Source organism: Lepidochelys kempii, chromosome 2 (assembly GCF_965140265.1).
Source record: "Lepidochelys kempii isolate rLepKem1 chromosome 2, rLepKem1.hap2, whole genome shotgun sequence".
NCBI lineage: Eukaryota > Metazoa > Chordata > Testudines > Cheloniidae > Lepidochelys > Lepidochelys kempii.
The window spans coordinates 242,724,488-242,740,987 of record NC_133257.1 but is presented as its reverse complement, the minus strand read 5'-3'; the positions used below and the strand labels follow the sequence as shown (position 1 = coordinate 242,740,987).

Sequence of the window (16,500 nt, the reverse complement as noted above, 5' to 3'; positions counted from 1 at the left end):
AGAAACCAGGGTGTGTGGGTTGATCACAGAATGATGATGATGAGCTATCAGTGTAATGGAGTGTGAAACACGTAAATGCGGTCCTAGGATGTATCAGGTGTGGCATTTCCAGTAGCGATAAAGAAGTATAAAGGGATTATTTTAAATTAAAGCTGCAGAAGCTATCGGAAGCCTGCATCCCAAGAAAGGGGAAAAAATTCATAGGCAGGAGTTGTAGACCAAGCTGGATGAGCAAGCATCTTAGAGAGGTAATTAAGAAAAAGCAGAAAGCATATAGGGAGTGGAAGAAGGGAGGGATCAGTAAGGAAAGCTACCTTATTGAGGTCAGAATATGTAGGGATAAAGTGAGACAGGCTAAAAGTCAAGTAGAGTTGGACCTTGCAAAGGGAATTAAAACCAATAGTAAAAGGTTCTATAGTCATATAAATAGGAAGAAAACAAAGAAAGAAGAAGTGGGACCGCTAAAAACTGAGGATGGAGTGGAGGTCAAGGATAATCTAGGCATGGCCCAATATCTAAACAAATACTTTGCCTCAGTCTTTAATAAGACTAAAGAGGATCTTAGGGATAATGGTAGCATGATAAATGGGAATGAGGATATGGAGGTAGACATCACCATATCTGAGGTAGAAGCGAAACTCAAACAGCTTAATGGGGCTAAATCGGGGGGCCCAGATAATCTTCATCCAAGAATATTAAAAGAATTGGCACAAGAAATTGCAAGCCCATTAGCAAGAATTTTTAATGAATCTGTAAATTCAGGGGTTGTACCGTATGATTGGAGAATTGCTAACATAGTTCCTATTTTTAAGAAAGGGAAAAAAAGTGATCCAAGTAATTATAGGCCTGTTAGTTTGACATCTGTAGTATGCAAGGTCTTGGAAAAAATTTTGAAGGAGAAGGTAGTTAAGGACATTGAAGTCAATGGTAAATGGGACAAAATACAACATGGTTTTACAAAAGGTAGATCGTGCCAAACCAACCTGATTTCCTTCTTTGAGAGAGTAACAGATTTTTTAGATAAAGGAAACGCAGTGGATCTAATTTATTTAGATTTTAGTAAGGCGTTTGATACTGTGCCACATGGGGAATTATTAGTTAAATTGGATAAGATGGGCATCAATAGGAAAATTGAAAGGTGGATAGGGAATTGGTTAAAGGGGAGACTACAACGGGTCCTACTGAAAGGTGAACTGTCAAGTTGGAGGGAGGTTACCAGTGGAGTTCCTCAAGGATCAGTTTTGGGACCAATCTTATTTAATCTTTTTATTACTGACCTGGGCACAAAAAGTGGGAGTGTGCTAATAAAGTTTGCAGATGATACAAAGCTGGGAGGTATTGCTAATTTAGAGAAGGACAGGGATACCCTACAGGAGGATCTGGATGACCTTGTAAACTGGAGTAATAGGAATAGGATGAAATTTAATAGTGAGAAGTGTAAGGTCATGCATTTAGGGATTAATAACAAGAATTTTAGTTATAAGCTAGGGACGCATCAACTAGAAGTAACGGAGGAGGAAAAGGACCTTGGAGTATTGGTTGATCATAGGTTGACTATGAGCTGCCAATGTGATATGGCTGTGAAAAAAGCTAATGTCGTCTTGGGATGCATCAGGAGAGGTATTTCCAGTAGGGATAAGGAGGTTTTAGTACCGTTATATAAGGCACTGGTGAGACCTCACCTGGAATACTGTGTGCAGTTCTGGTCTCCCATGTTTAAGAAGGATGAATTCAAACTGGAACAGGTACAGAGAAGGGCTACTAGGATGATCCGAGGAATGGAAAACTTGTCTTATGAAAGGAGACTCAGGGAGCTTGGCTTGTTTAGCCTAACTAAAAGAAGGTTGAGGGGAGATATGATTGCTCTCTATAAATATATCAGAGGGATAAATACCAGAGAGGGAGAGGAATTATTTAAACTCAGTACCAATGTGGACACAAGAACAAATGGATATAAACTGGCCACTAGGAAATTTAGATTAGAAATTAGACGAAGGTTTCTAACCATCAGAGGAGTGAAGTTTTGGAATAGCCTTCCGAGGGAAGTAGTGGGGGCAAAAGATCTATCTTGCTTTAAGATTAAACTCGATAAGTTTATGGAGGAGATGGTATGATGGGATAACATGGTTTTGGTAATTAAATATTCATGGTAAATAGGCCCAATGGCCTGTGATGGGTTTTTAGATGGGGTAAGATCCAAGTTACCCGGGAAAGAATTTTCTGTAGTATCTGGCTGATGAATCTTGCCCATATGCTCAGGGTTTAGCTGATCGCCATATTTGGGGTCGGGAAGGAATTTTCCTCCAGGGCAGATTGGAAGGCCCTGGAGGTTTTTCGCCTTCCTCTGTAGCATGGGGCACGGGTCACTTGCTGGAGGATTCTCTGCTCCTTGAGGTCTTCAAACTACAATTTGAGGACTTCAATAGCACAGATATAGGTGTGAGGTCTTTTTTAGGAGTGGTGGGTGAAGTTCTGTGGCCTGCATTGTGCAGGAGGTCAGACTAGATGATCATAATGGTCCCTTCTGACCTAAATATCTATGAATCTATGAATAAGTATTAATGCCATTGTACAGGGCACTGGTAAGATCTCATGTGGAATACTGTGTACAATTCTGGTCATCCATCTTTAAGAAAGTTGAATTGAAACTGAAACAGGTGCAGAGAATAGCTATGAAAATGATCAAGAGACTGTAGGTCCTATTTTCTGAGAGTAGACTGGAAAAGGTTGGTTTATTTTTAGCGCAGTGATTCTCAACCTTTCCAGACTACTGTACCCCTTTCAGGAGTCTGACTTGTCTTGCATACCCCAAGTTTCACCTCATTTAAAAACTACTTGCTTACAAAATCAAACCTAAAAATACAAAAATGTGGCAGCACACTATTATTGAAAAACTACTAATTTTTTACATTTTAACCATATAATTATAAAATAAATCAATTGGAATATAAGTATTGTGCTTAAATTTCCGTGTACTGTGTGTGTGTATAGAGAGCAGTATAAACAAGTAATTGTATGTATGAATTTTAATTTTTATGGACTTTGCTAATACTTTTTATGTGGTCTGCTGCATAAAAACTAGGCAAATATCTAGATGAGTTGATGTACCCCCAAGGGTACGGGCACCCCTGGTTGAGAACCACTGGTTTAGCTTGTCAGAAAGAAGGCAGAGAGAGGCTATAATAGCTTTTTATAAATACATTAGGGCAGTAAACACCAAGGAGGGTGAAGAGCTATTTAAGCTAAAGGAAAATGTTGGCACAAGAACAAATGAGAATAAACTGGCCATGAACAAATTCAGGTTGGAAATTAGAAAAAGGTTTCTAACTGTCAGAGGAGTGAGGTTCTGGAACAGCCTCTCCACAGGAGTTGTGGGGGCATACAACTTAATTAGTTTTGAGAGTGAGTTGGATGAATTGTTTAATGGGGTTCCTTGGGATGCTGGGGAGCAGGTCTCAGGAGCCCAGGTGGGCACTTCTGGTTTATGTACTGTTCCTAATTGCTCATGCTTCACAGTTTCAGGTTGTCCTCTGCAGGGATCAGGAAGGGATTCCTTCCCCTATCCCCTTCCAGTGTGTTCTGGGGTTTTTACTGGTCTTCCTCTGAAGCAAAAAGCTGGAAATGGGACACTGGATGGGGTGGACTAGTGCTCTGAGGGGGTACCGAGCATGCTTAGCTGACTGGTTCTTGCTCTCACTGATCACCCAATGTGGGGTCGGAATGCTTCCCATGATAAGTTTGGCAGTGACCCTGGCGGTTTTTCACCTTCCTCTGCAGCATGAAGTACAGGTCATTTGCCGGGATTATCTGGGTACATCTCTCTTAATGAATTTCCTGATACTGATGTCGGATATTGATGCATCTTGATCCCTCCTGTCCTCTGCTTGTGACACATAATAGTTTAGTCTCCTGTGGGCTATAATACTTTTGGTCTAATTTTGGTTGTTGGGTTCAGCATACAGGTGTTGGGTGGTGTTGGTGTCCTGTAATATACAAAAGATCAGATTAGATGATCTGATGGTCCCTTCTGGCCTTAAACTTTCACTCTAAGACATTGGAACAACTTGCCAAGGGTTGTGGTAATTTTCTATCACTGGCCATTTTTTTTAAAAATAAGCTTTTTTTTAATGCTGTAGTTCAAGTGAATTAATTCAGGGAGGTCCTACAGCCTTTGTTTTTATACAAGAGGTCTTGTAATAGTCATTTTCAAAGTCACCTGCTTTCTCTCCTTCCACTAAGCTAAAGACATTGTGTGGTTACAAAGGTTATTGAAGTATTTAGTATCTCACTCAGTTTTGTGCTCTGGGGGTTGATTAAAATGCTTTTGTTTCCATAGGTACCTCAACACGCAGTTTATTAAGAAGAACAAATTAACTGAAGCTGATCTTCAATATGGCTATGGAGGTGTGGATATAAGTGAACCACTGATGGAAATTGGAGAGGTAAGTAGCTGTAAGAGGTAAACATAAACTGTACATAAAAACACATCTTATAATTCAACTGTGTTCTTTTAAATATTGATTTTTAAAATTAAAAATATGTACAATCTAAAAATATATAGCTTGACTTTCAGTGGGAGTATTGAGCACCTTGGAAAATCAGGTTAAAAAGTTTTATAGAGGACTTGTCAGTTCCTTATCTGAAAAGAAAAATTTAATAAGGTACAACCTGGAGGTGGGAGGAAACCTATGTAGGTGTGGATCTGGGTAAAATATTGTTGATAAAGCAGACCTGGAATTTGTCAAACAAAAGAATTGAGAATGGAAACAGAGATTGGGAAGGATGTTAATTCCTGCCCAAATCTTGCTTCAGGTTGTGGATTTTTAAACTGCATTTACTATGGGATAAGTTTTCTGTGATGTTTGTATCTTTACAGCTAGCACTCGATATGTGGAGGAAATTAATGATTGAGCCACTGCAAGCCATTCTCATTCGAATGCTCCTCCGAGAAATCAAAAAGTGAGTGTTTGCTTGTTTTCTATGAGTTACAATGTTTCTAACCTGGTCTAAAATTTTTTTGTAATTGTTTGCTTGGAGAGGCCTGTGAATTGATTGGACTTCAGCTAAGCTGCTTTCTTATTTTATTATAAGCCAACTCTGAACATGTTGATATTACCTCATTAATGTGCCAAAAGCTTTAGTTGTCGAAAATATGAATGCTTTTGTTGTGATTTACTTGTGCAGAAAGAGAACCTGAGTTGAAAAATTTAATTCTCTATAGTTAGGCCTGGAAGAATTTAATGATGATTATTTTTTTGAAATTCAGTTAATATCGATTTTTATTTTTAAGCTTTTTTAAAAAAATTTCTATTTAAATAAATTTCCAGTTTCACACTGGGGCTACAGGGGGCTACCTGTGTGGCTACAGGACTGATTACACTGGATCCCTGCAGCTGCGAAGTGTGGAGAAAGCTGTCATCTTGGCAGTGCAGAGCAAGCGATCCTGGGGGAGGCCACCCCCTTGCTGCATGGCTCCTGCCTGGGGATGGCCCCCATGCTCCCAGCTGGTCTGTGAGCGAATGGGACCGTGACAGTGAGGCTGCCGAGAGTTCCCTGCGCTGCTGTGGGGTTGGATTCCTGTAGGCGCAAAGTGGGAGATTTTGCTTGCCAACTGTTACCAGTTGATATATATATATATTTTTCATCTGTTTCAGTGTGTCAGGTGAAATAGATGTTTACTAAGGACTAACAGTTCAAATCAAATCCTACCAAGCCTAACTATAATCCAGAGGGAATGTTCTTTAGTACCGAAGACTTGAGACTAGAACTCGGGTTTCTCTTCCTACTTCTAATGCTGAGTTGAAGAGAAACCTTGAGCTAGACACAGTGTTTGTGCCTCTCTTTATATATCTGTGTAATGGGAATTTTTACCTACTGCACATAAGGAAGTGTGTTTTGAAGGTTAATATTTCTATATTGGATGAATATAGTCAAATGAAGCACTTTGTAATTGCTTTATAGCATACTAGTAACTATTCATATTTCATTTCTATTCCTTTGAACTGGATTTTATGAAAATGTGTTAAGGACTGATATTACATCCTTCTGAAAACATTACTTCTGAAGCCTGTAATATACCTAATAATGTTTAGAGCTGCCGAAGACCACTTCTTCTGGAGCCAACATGGACACTGATTCAAGGATAAATTGGGTGTTAAGTAACAATAATCATATCTTAACTCTTGAGTCTGGTGAATGAGGGTCATAAGGGTATACCACTTAGCAATGCAGAAGTTTCTGTTTAATTACACTAAGGACAAGCAGCACGGATTCTCATCTTGACTATTTATTAGCTGACCTAAATGTGAATGACACTACTGAGACAGAGGGCCTGATCAATGAAAATTGGGTATTTCGTAGGAAAAGGATGCTGACACACTTATTAGAGAGGGCTATTTATTGTCAACCATGAAGCAACACTTTCAATAACTCTGAAAATGATCACATTCTTTCCCTGTGGAGAATTAGCTGATTATGGGCCTGATCCAAAGACTGTTGCAGTCAATGGAATGTCTCCCATTGATTTCAGTGGGCTTTTGATCAGGACCTATAAGAGAGTGGGGCTGATTGATGGGGTATTTTGGTTTTTGTTTTTTTTTAAAGAAACTTTGAAAGTGGTAAAAACTGTGTGCCTGTAGGGCTCCAAGCAGCATTATCGTCTAATGGCTAGACCTGATTTCTCTCTTCTGCTCTGCCACAGGCACTGCTGTATGACTTGAAGCAAGTAATTTCACATCTGTTCCTTAGTTTCCCCATCTGTAAAATAAGGCAAATGACTTTCCTTTCTAAAGCAATTTATAATCTATGCATGATGAAATGCAGTATACAAGTGAGAATTGGTTATTATTGTTACAAAAAATTATTTCTTTCAAGTACCAGACAGTGTAGTGCTTTCTGTCAAACTTTTACAATTTTGCCTTTTCTGAACTAACATTTCAGTAGTATTTGTGCTATCTTCCATGATTCATACATATTAAGGTCAGAAGGGATCATCAAGTCTGACCTCCTGCACAATGCAGGCCACAGAATCTCACCCACCCATTCCTGCGATAAACCTGTCACATATGTCTGAGCTATTGAAGTCCTCAAATCATGGTTTAAAGACTTCAAGGAGCAGAGAATCCTCCAGCAAGTGACCTGTGACCCATGCCCCATGCTACAGAGTACATGCAATCGTACATAATTAGTACAAGCAATATTGCCAGCAACTAATATGATGGCAAAGAACAATTGTGAAGATTTTAGTGGCAACTGCAGTAGCTGGCTTTTAGAATCAAGTTTAGCAGTGCAGGAATTGCACAATATCTTCTGAAGTAGCAAATATTACATGAAGTAGATGGAACACTGAACTATATAAAAAACTGAATTATATGCACACTTCTCATATCTAGTACTCAGTATGCAAGACTGTACATAAAAGTAAATTCTGCTTCATGCAATTATTTCGCAGTCCACTAACGTGTTTTGTGTTTTTTAAAAAGCATATCAGTAAGTAGAAGGGGAATTATACCTCTTATAACTGGAACTTTTAATGCATAACACAATATAAAATTAGTAAATAAATATATCCCAATGATTGTATCCTTGTTGGTCCCAGGATATTAGAGAGACAAAGTGGGTGAGGTATAATCTTTTATTGGACCAACTTCTGTTGGTGAGAGAGAGAGGCTTTTGAGCTATACGGAACACTTCCTGAGGTCTAGGAAAGATATTCAGTGTCGCAGTTAAATACAAGGTCAGACAGATAGTGTAGCATAAGTACAGGTTTCAGAGTAACAGCCGTGTTAGTCTGTATTCGCAAAAAGAAAAGGAGTACTTGTGGCACCTTAGAGACTAACCAATTTATTTGAGCATGAGCTTTCGTGAGCTACATCTGATGAAATGAGCTGTAGCTCACGAAAGCTCATGCTCAAATAAATTGGTTAGTCTCTAAGGTGCCACAAGTACTCCTTTTCTTTTTGTAGCATAAGTAGTTACCACATATTCTAAGGGATCTTTCAAGGTTAAGTGGCCTGTTAACACCTGTCACAGAGTCAAGTCACCAGGGTGATGCTCTGGAACTATTCCATACAAAGCCAGTCAGGACTCTGGGGTAGCATGCCTCCTCTCTCTGAGCATACTGTCTCCAGGGCAAGAAGCTTACACAGCTTTGAACTTCTGGGGTCTGACTTCGGAGCATTCAGCATCCCCTTCTACATCATGCGCTTCCCGCAGCAAGTCCACCCAGGCAGGGTTCCTGAGGAAGCCAGAGAGCCCTGCACCCCAACTCCACAGTCAGATGTGTCTCTAAGCCAGCCAATAAAACAGAAGGTTTATTAGTCAACAGGAATACAGCGTAGGACATAACTTGTTAGCACAGAAAATCAGTGACTTTCAGCCAAGTCCATCTTGGAGGAAGGGGAGCCCAGAGCCAGGGCTCTGGCCCTCCCCCTGTGCCCCAAGCCAGCCGAGACTGACTCTCTTCCAGCTGCCTGGCCCCTGCCCTGCCCGTTGCTCTTCCTCCGGCCTTTGTCTCGCTTCCCTAGCCAAGAGTCACCTGGTCGCATCCCCCTGCTTGGTCTCAGGTTATGAAGGGGTGGCCATAGCATCCATGCACACAGCTAGATTAGCCTCCACAAAAGTCATTCACCCTTATTCCCACCACCTAGACATTGGTGCAATACACAGGGAAACTGAGGCACACACAGCATTCATGCAAAAGAGTAAAAGTCACATAGGCTCACATACAACATAAGAGAAAATCTCAACTATGTCATAACACCCCTGGAGTCATAAGACAAAAAGGGGGTTTAGGGGGTTGCGGATTGTCATACATTATAAATCCAGTGACTTTATTAAGATGGTGGTTGTTAATGTCTAGCAAAGTTATGAAATTAAGCTCCCAGGCTCATCTTTTGCAAGTGTTGTGCAGGGTTCCTTTGTGGATGAGGACTGATAGGTCAAATATAGAGAGATCACTTTGTGAAAAGTGTTCAGCCACAGGTGATATGATATTTTTCTCTCTTATCATTTTCCTGTGTGCGTTCATTCAAGACTCTCCTGATTGTCTTTCTGGTTTTACCCACACAATAATTATTGGGACATATAGTGCACTGGATGAGGTACACTGCATGTTGTGGTAGGAATCTGTAGGAACCATAGGTCTTGAAAGGTGCGATATGTGGGGTGTTGATCATAGTAGCAGTGGAGATCTGTCTGCAGGTTTTGCATCTGTTCTGGCAGGGTGTCGTGACACTTTGAGTTAGTGTGTCCCTCAGAATACCATCTTTGCTAACATGGACATAATTTCCCTAGATACCAGAATCCTTAACAATGACGGCATGGGTGCCTGTTTCAAATATTTACAAGACAATGGACAACCCTCAGATACCCACCTAAAAAAAACACATGCCAAACTCATCCATTTAATCCATTTTACATTCAACAACAAACACTGAGTCAAACTGCCATACGTACTAGGATAGTTACCAAATATGCCAACTTCTTCATGGGCCCCCTTGAAGAATTGCTGCACAAATGCACCACAAAACCAATTCGATAATTTCATCCTCTGCACAGATGACTTAAGCTCTCATAGATTTCCTCCACAACTTCAACAACCACTGCCCATCCAAACTCTCTCTCTGGAACACTTCCGCACTAGTATCAACTTCCTGGACACCATGATCAGCTTCAACTATAAAACCCTACAGACAACTACATACAAGAAATACACAGATCACGACACTCACCTTCATATGTCCATTAACAAACCAAGAAATCTGTTATCTACAGCCAGCCACTCAAATACCACAGAATATGCTCTGAGGAGAAAGCCGGGGATATACTCAAAATCACCTTCACCCAACAAGGACACTCCACCAGAGAAGTAGATCACATCGTGTAATGGGCCACCCAAATACTCCAAGAAAACCTACTTCAGTACAGAAATAAATCCCCCTCCAACCGCACACCCGTAGTTGTCACCTACCACCCACACTGGGACCCATACTGGGTGTTATCGAACAACTCCAGCCCATACTCAATGGGGACCCCATCCTGAACAAAATCTTTCCTGAACCCCATCTTCTGACCTTCAAACAACCTGCCAACCTCTCCAAACCAATCAGAAGCAAGCTCCCCACAGACCAGGACACACCAACTCAAAGTGGCACGATATCCTGCCAAAACAACAGATGCAAAACCTGCAGACACATCTCCACTGCTACGATGATCCACCTCCACCACATCACGCCTTTCAAGATCCATGGGTCCTATACATGCCTATCACAACATGTGGAGTACCTCATCCAGTGGACTAAATGCCCCAATAGCCCTATATATTTGAAACCAAAGACAATCACTGTGCTCTCGAATGAACTTACAGAGGAAAGTGATAACAGAGAAAAACACCATATCACCTGTGGGTGAACACTTTTCACAAAGCGATATCTATATCCGACCTATCAGTCCCCATCCACAAAGGAAACCTTCACAACAACTTGAAAAGATGAGCCTAAGAGTTTCAATTCATAACTTTGCTAGACACTAAAAATCATGGTCTTAATAAAGACACTGGATTTATGATTTATTATAACAATTTGTAACCCACTAAATCCCCTCCCCCTCTCATAACTACAGGGTTGTTAATGGACCACTTCAGCTTGAATTGTCCCTTAGAATATGGCTTATCTACTTACGAGAAACTATTTGTTTGACCTTGTATTTAGCTGTGACACTCTGAGTATCTTTCCTAGACCTGAGGAAGAGTTCTTTGTAGTTTGAAAGCTGGTAATAAAAGAGAATATATCATCCACCTTCTCGCCTATATTTCACTGAAACTGTTGATATGTTGGAAATGGTTTTTATGGCTAGATTGTCAAGTATGTTATAGAAAAATAACTATAAATGTTGTGAAAGCTTTTTAGTGCAATACAAACTGAACAATTTACTTGGAATTTTTTTTAATAAAGGCTTCTGACCAAAAGCTTAAACACATTTATAGTTATGCTTTTAAGTAAGTACAAATGACCGTTATACTCTGTGTTAAAAATAAGCCTGTAAATGTGTATTAGTTTTAAAGCAAGAAGACAGCAAAATATAACTAGGAGACTTAAAAATAATCCTGAATATAACACACTTTGTTCCCCCCTCTAGCCCAAGCTATACTTCTACAAGGCAAGCTGCATGTCAACTTTTGCATTTGTGTTTGAATACAGCAGGAAGCAGACAAGATCATGAATTGTGAGGAAAATTCAAGTATGAAATACCTAAACAGAGAAATAATTTGAAAAGGATTGACGTGCTAGTTCAAATTAGAGTAATAAGTAGAAACTGACTAAAACTAGGTTACAGATTTTTTTCTATTAAACACATATAGTTAACTGGTTTCTTTATCAGAAGGGAAGCCATGTTAGTCTGGATCTGTAAAAGCAGCAGAGAGTCCTGTGGCACCTTATAGACTAACAGACTTATTGGAGCATAAGCTTTCTTGGGTGAATATCTGACTAAGTGGGTACTGATGAAGTGGGTATTCACCCACAAAAGCTTATGCTCCAATATGTCTGTTAGTCTATAAGGTGCCACAGGACTCTTTGCCTGGTTTCTTTACTAGTTATGAAATTACTAATAGTTGTTGAGGTGTTCATATTATCCACTGTGAAAAGAAAACCTATTACATTCAGTAGCACTCAGAAAAATAAATGTAAAAATGGCATTTTAGTCTTCCATATTCTCAATGACTTCCATATCAAATTTGACTAGTTAACAAGTCTTAAAGGTTTTCTTAAAGCACAGCTTGTTCAAAAATCAAACTGAGTTCTTCCTCATGGTATACTTCCATAATCATTACAAACCAGTAATGTATTTTGTAGTTTTGTTCACAAAATTTGCAACATAATTTGCTCTTTAGTAGTTGGTTTGTTTTGCAATGTTGGATATTGGCATTAGTGCACATAAAAATTCCTAGTAAACAAGCAGATATGAATCGGAATATGTACTTAAGAATAAGATACTGTGTACGAACTATCCTGGATCCATTTTTTTTTAAACAGCTTTTTAACCACATTTATTAACAACTTTGGATCTGAAGTAGTAATTGGACATTTGTTCCTGCATTCTTTCTGGTTACTTAAAGAATTAACACTACAATACATTTATTTTGAAGGCCATCTCATGTAAACATAGGCTTTCCTTGCAAGGACAGCCTGTGTTTTTACTGTTGTATCCTGAACCTTAAATGTGCCTATTGGTCACAGTTGTGCAGTGTGCAATATACTGTTGCCTTGTCATTCCACCACTATAATTTAGTTGTTAAAATGACATAACAGTGTGGTTGACATGAGTTTCATTGTGTTCTACTTTAAAAGTTGTGCAGTTTTCTTATTTGATTGTAAAAAATTCAAGCATGGAGGAGTTGGCAAGTTCAAATGTAGCATAGTCTTGTGGTATCTATAGGCTGCTTATTTGACTGACAGGCCATCTGATGTATCAGATAAATGCAACCACATAGTTCTATCAATAAATATATTAACAAAATAATCTATCACAAGATTATCTTGCTCAGAAATAAGTTTGATATGTGCTCATCTTAAAATGAGGAACTTATAAAGTGCCTGTTAAAAAATTACTGTTCTAAAGAACTGTAGTGGGCATTATTTCTGAAGAATCATTTTTTAATAGTATATATAAAGATTTTTGTTTTTAACATAATCTTATTTTAAAAAAAATTAAAACTCTGAAGTGGCTTGAAATATGAGGAAACCCTAATAGTGTTCATTTACCTATTAGACTATTTCCTCCTTAGTTTTTGTGAGCCAAAACATATTCTCTTTGCCACGCAGTCCTTTTGGTCATGTTTGAAATACTTACATAATAGCATACTTGTAGTGAAAGAGTGAGTACACTAGAAATGTTTGGCAATATAGCTATACCAGCAAACCCTCCTACTGTAAACGTAGCTTCTATCAGCAAATACGGGCTTTGGCTTTTATAGCTTATTCCAGTTCCTCAAATAATATAGGTTATACCGACAATAGTTTTTTGCTGGTGTATCTGTCTCTACACTAGGGCTTTTGCCAATATAAAAAACTTGATAAAAAAATCACCCTTCAAACCCATGTTGTTACACTGACAAAAGTTTCTAGTGCATACCAGGCCTGTGCTTCTTCAGTGGACCAATTCTGTCGCTAATTTTAAGAACTCACCTTCTCTTTTACTTTATATATAGTTCTCTGTTTTGTGTGATGGTTGCGTCTGGACTATTTTTGTTCCTCTTGTCTGTTCTAGGTTTCTTGGTTTATGAGTTTCATTATTGTAGGTACATAGACAGCTTGATGGTACTGATTGCTCTAAAACATTACTAACACAAACAAGATTGTAGATGTGATGTGTCTGTAAAATGTCTTTAACAAACACACCTGCTGCCTTTTTGTCTTGGCAAAGGTCACTTTTTCCTTGATCTTTCTGTGTGAGTTTCACATTAAGGAGGTGACAGTTTTGAATAATCCTCTTTGGACCCTCCAGAGGAACTCTCATCAAAGTGGCAGAAAAATGGCCATGGATCTCAGGGCAAAACACTAGATATAGCTTGCTCCTTAGGTTCAAAGGGATTTCAGAAAACTTCAAATCTTGGAATTACTTAAATGATGCTTAATAAGCCAATGCCTGCAGATCTGGGAGGTATTCCAGAACAGATGTTCGTGCTGGTGCTTCATTTGGTATGATATAGTGTTTGGTCCTTGACAGAGTAGTTTCTCTTCTGACAACATCTTTTCCTCTTCTGGTTAGGACCTGAGAGGTATCTGAGTCAGTCTCGGTTACAGTAGAAATAAGCCTCTTCCAGGTCATTCTGGCATCCAGCTTCCTGCCTGCTTCACAGGGAACTATTTCTAATTTTAGATGGGTTTAGAGGGGAGCTCAGAGTAATTAACTTTGTGTGTGTGTGTGTCCTGGTCCCTATGCATGATAGCCTTTTGCTGCTCTGGACCATTTTTGGTGTTGAACCATGTGGTCTTTTTGATAGCAACCTCTTGCTTCTCACTAACATACTTGTTCTAGAGGACCACAAGAAAATCCTGTGCCTGTTTGTTACTCTTCACATAAAAGGGAGAGAAATACTTGATCAGTTCTATGTGGACCTCCTCTGGTTTGGAGAGCATCCGTCTATGACAGCTTTTCAGGTACAGATGGTAGGAGATGAATACAATATGCTGTCTGAGTCAGTGCTTGGCAAAAATGACCATTGTTTGACTCAGAAAGGAGCTAATGATGGCTGTTAGTTATCAAAGATGAAAGTATTTGTAAGATGGAATTTATCACAATTTTTGGTAGCAGTTTTGTTTTTGCTATTATGCTTGAAGCTAATAAAGTACACATTCTGAGAAGTCAGCGTCAGACTGTATCATGGTTAATGGAGGAGGAATTTGAGTTCGTGGGAGAAAATGACACATCATGAGAGAAAGTGGCTTGGAGACTGAAGAACGCAGTAGAGAATACAAGAAATTGAGCAAAAAGAAAAGGAGTACTTGTGGCACCTTAGAGACTAACCAATTTATTTGAGCATAAGCTTTCGTGAGCTAAAGCTCACTTCATCGGATGCATACTGTGGAAAATACAGAAGATGTTCTTATACATACAAACCATGAAAAAATGGGTCTTTACCACTACAAAAGATTTTCTCTCCCCCCACCCCACTTTCCTGCTGGTAATAGCTTATCTAAAGTGATCACTCTCCTTACAATGTGTATGATCATAGAATCATAGAATATCAAGGTTGGAAGGGACCTCAGGAGGTCATCTAGTCCAACCCCCTGCTCAAAGCAGGACCAATCCCCAATTAAATTATCCCAGCCAGGGCTTTGTCAAGCCTGACCTTAAAAACTTCTAAGGAAGGAGATTCTACCACCTCCCTAGGTAACACATTCCAGTGTTTCACCACCCTCCTAGTGAAAAAGTTTTTCCTAATATCCAACCTAAACCCCCCCCCACTGCAACTTGAGACCATTACTCCTTGTCCTGTCCTCTTCCACCAATGAGAATAGTCTAGAACCATCCTCTCTGGAACCACCTCTCAGGTAGTTGAAAGCAGCTATCAAATCCCCCCTCATTCTTCTCTTCTGCAGACTAAACAATCCCAGTTCCCTCAGCCTCTCCTCATAAGTCATGTGTTCCAGACCTCTAATCATTTTTGTTGCCCTTCGCTGGACTCTCTCCAATTTATCCACATCCATCTTGTAGTGTGGGGCCCAAAACTGGACACAGTACTCCAGATGAGGCCTCACCAATGTCGAATAGAGGGGGACGATCACGTCCCTCGATCTGCTCGCTATGCCCCTACTTATACATCCCAAAATGCCATTGGCCTTCTTGGCAACAAGGGCACACTGCTGACTCATATCCAGCTTCTTGTCCACTATCACCCCAGGTCCTTTTCCGCAGAACTGCTGCCTAGCCATTCGGTCCCTAGTCTGTAGCTGTGCATTGGGTTCTTCCGTCCTAAGTGCAGGACCCTGCACTTATCCTTATTGAACCTCATCAGATTTCTTTTGGCCCAATCCTCCAAATTGTCTCTGTATCCTATCCCTGCCCTTCAGCGTATCTACCACTCCTCCCAGTTTAGTATCATCCGCAAATTTGCTGAGAGTGCAATCCACATCATCCTCCAGATCATTTATGAAGATATTGAACAAAACCGGCCCCAGGACTGACCCCTGGGCCACTCCACTTGACACCGGCTGCCAACTAGACATGGAGCCATTGATCACTACCCGTTGAGCCCGACAATCTAGCCAGCTTTCTACCCACCTTATAGTGCATTCATCCAGCCCATACTTCTTTAACTTGCTGACAAGAATACTGTGGGAGACCGTATCAAAAGCTTTGCTAAAGTCAAGAAACAATACATCCACTGCTTTCCCTTCATCCACAGAACCAGTAATCTCATCATAGAAGGCGATTAGATTAGTCAGGCATGACCTTCCCTTGGTGAATCCATGCTGACTCTTCCTGATGGCTTTCCTCTCATGTAAGTGCTTCAGGATTGATTCTTTGAGGACCTGCTCCATGATTTTTCCGGGGACTGAGGTGAGGCTGACTGGCCTGTAGTTCCCAGGATCCTCCTTCTTCCCTTTTTTAAAGATTGGCACTACATTAGCCTTTTTCCAGTCATCCGGGACTTCCCCGGTTCGCCACGAGTTTTCAAAGATAATGGCCAATGGCTCTGCAATCACAGCCGCCAATTCCTTTAGCACTCTCGGATGCAACTCGTCCGGCCCCATGGACTTGTGCACGTCCAGCTTTTCTAAATAGTCCCTAACCACCGCTTTCTCCACAGAGGGCTGGCCATCTATTCCCCATGTTGTGATACCCAGCGCAGCAGTCGGGGAGCTGATAATCAAGTTGGGCCATTTCCAGCACAAATCCAGAGCAGACAGATTCAAAGGCAGACTTGATGAGATTAAAAAAAAATACATCTGAGCAAAATGAAAGGAACTTGAGAATTATAAGGAGAATAAGAATATA

General features: G+C 40.1%; 1 protein-coding gene across 8 annotated transcripts in view; it reads left to right on the top strand.

Annotated features, from left to right (window-relative positions):
* CUL2 (cullin 2) overlaps nt 1-16,500 on the top strand; it is an 88,835-nt gene that overhangs the window by 30,786 nt on the left and 41,549 nt on the right. For 7 of the 8 annotated variants that reach the window (XR_012157612.1, XM_073334443.1, XM_073334440.1 and 4 more), the window contains 2 exons: nt 4,337-4,442; nt 4,877-4,959. Coding sequence is in view for 7 of the 8 variants with exons in the window: in XM_073334443.1 (XP_073190544.1) it covers nt 4,337-4,442; nt 4,877-4,959 (189 nt within the window). In the remaining variant the exon portion in view is untranslated. Of the gene's footprint in view, nt 1-4,336; nt 4,443-4,876; nt 4,960-11,136; nt 11,224-16,500 lie in introns of all 8 variants that reach the window. The other variant, XM_073334445.1, reaches the window with a different exon arrangement.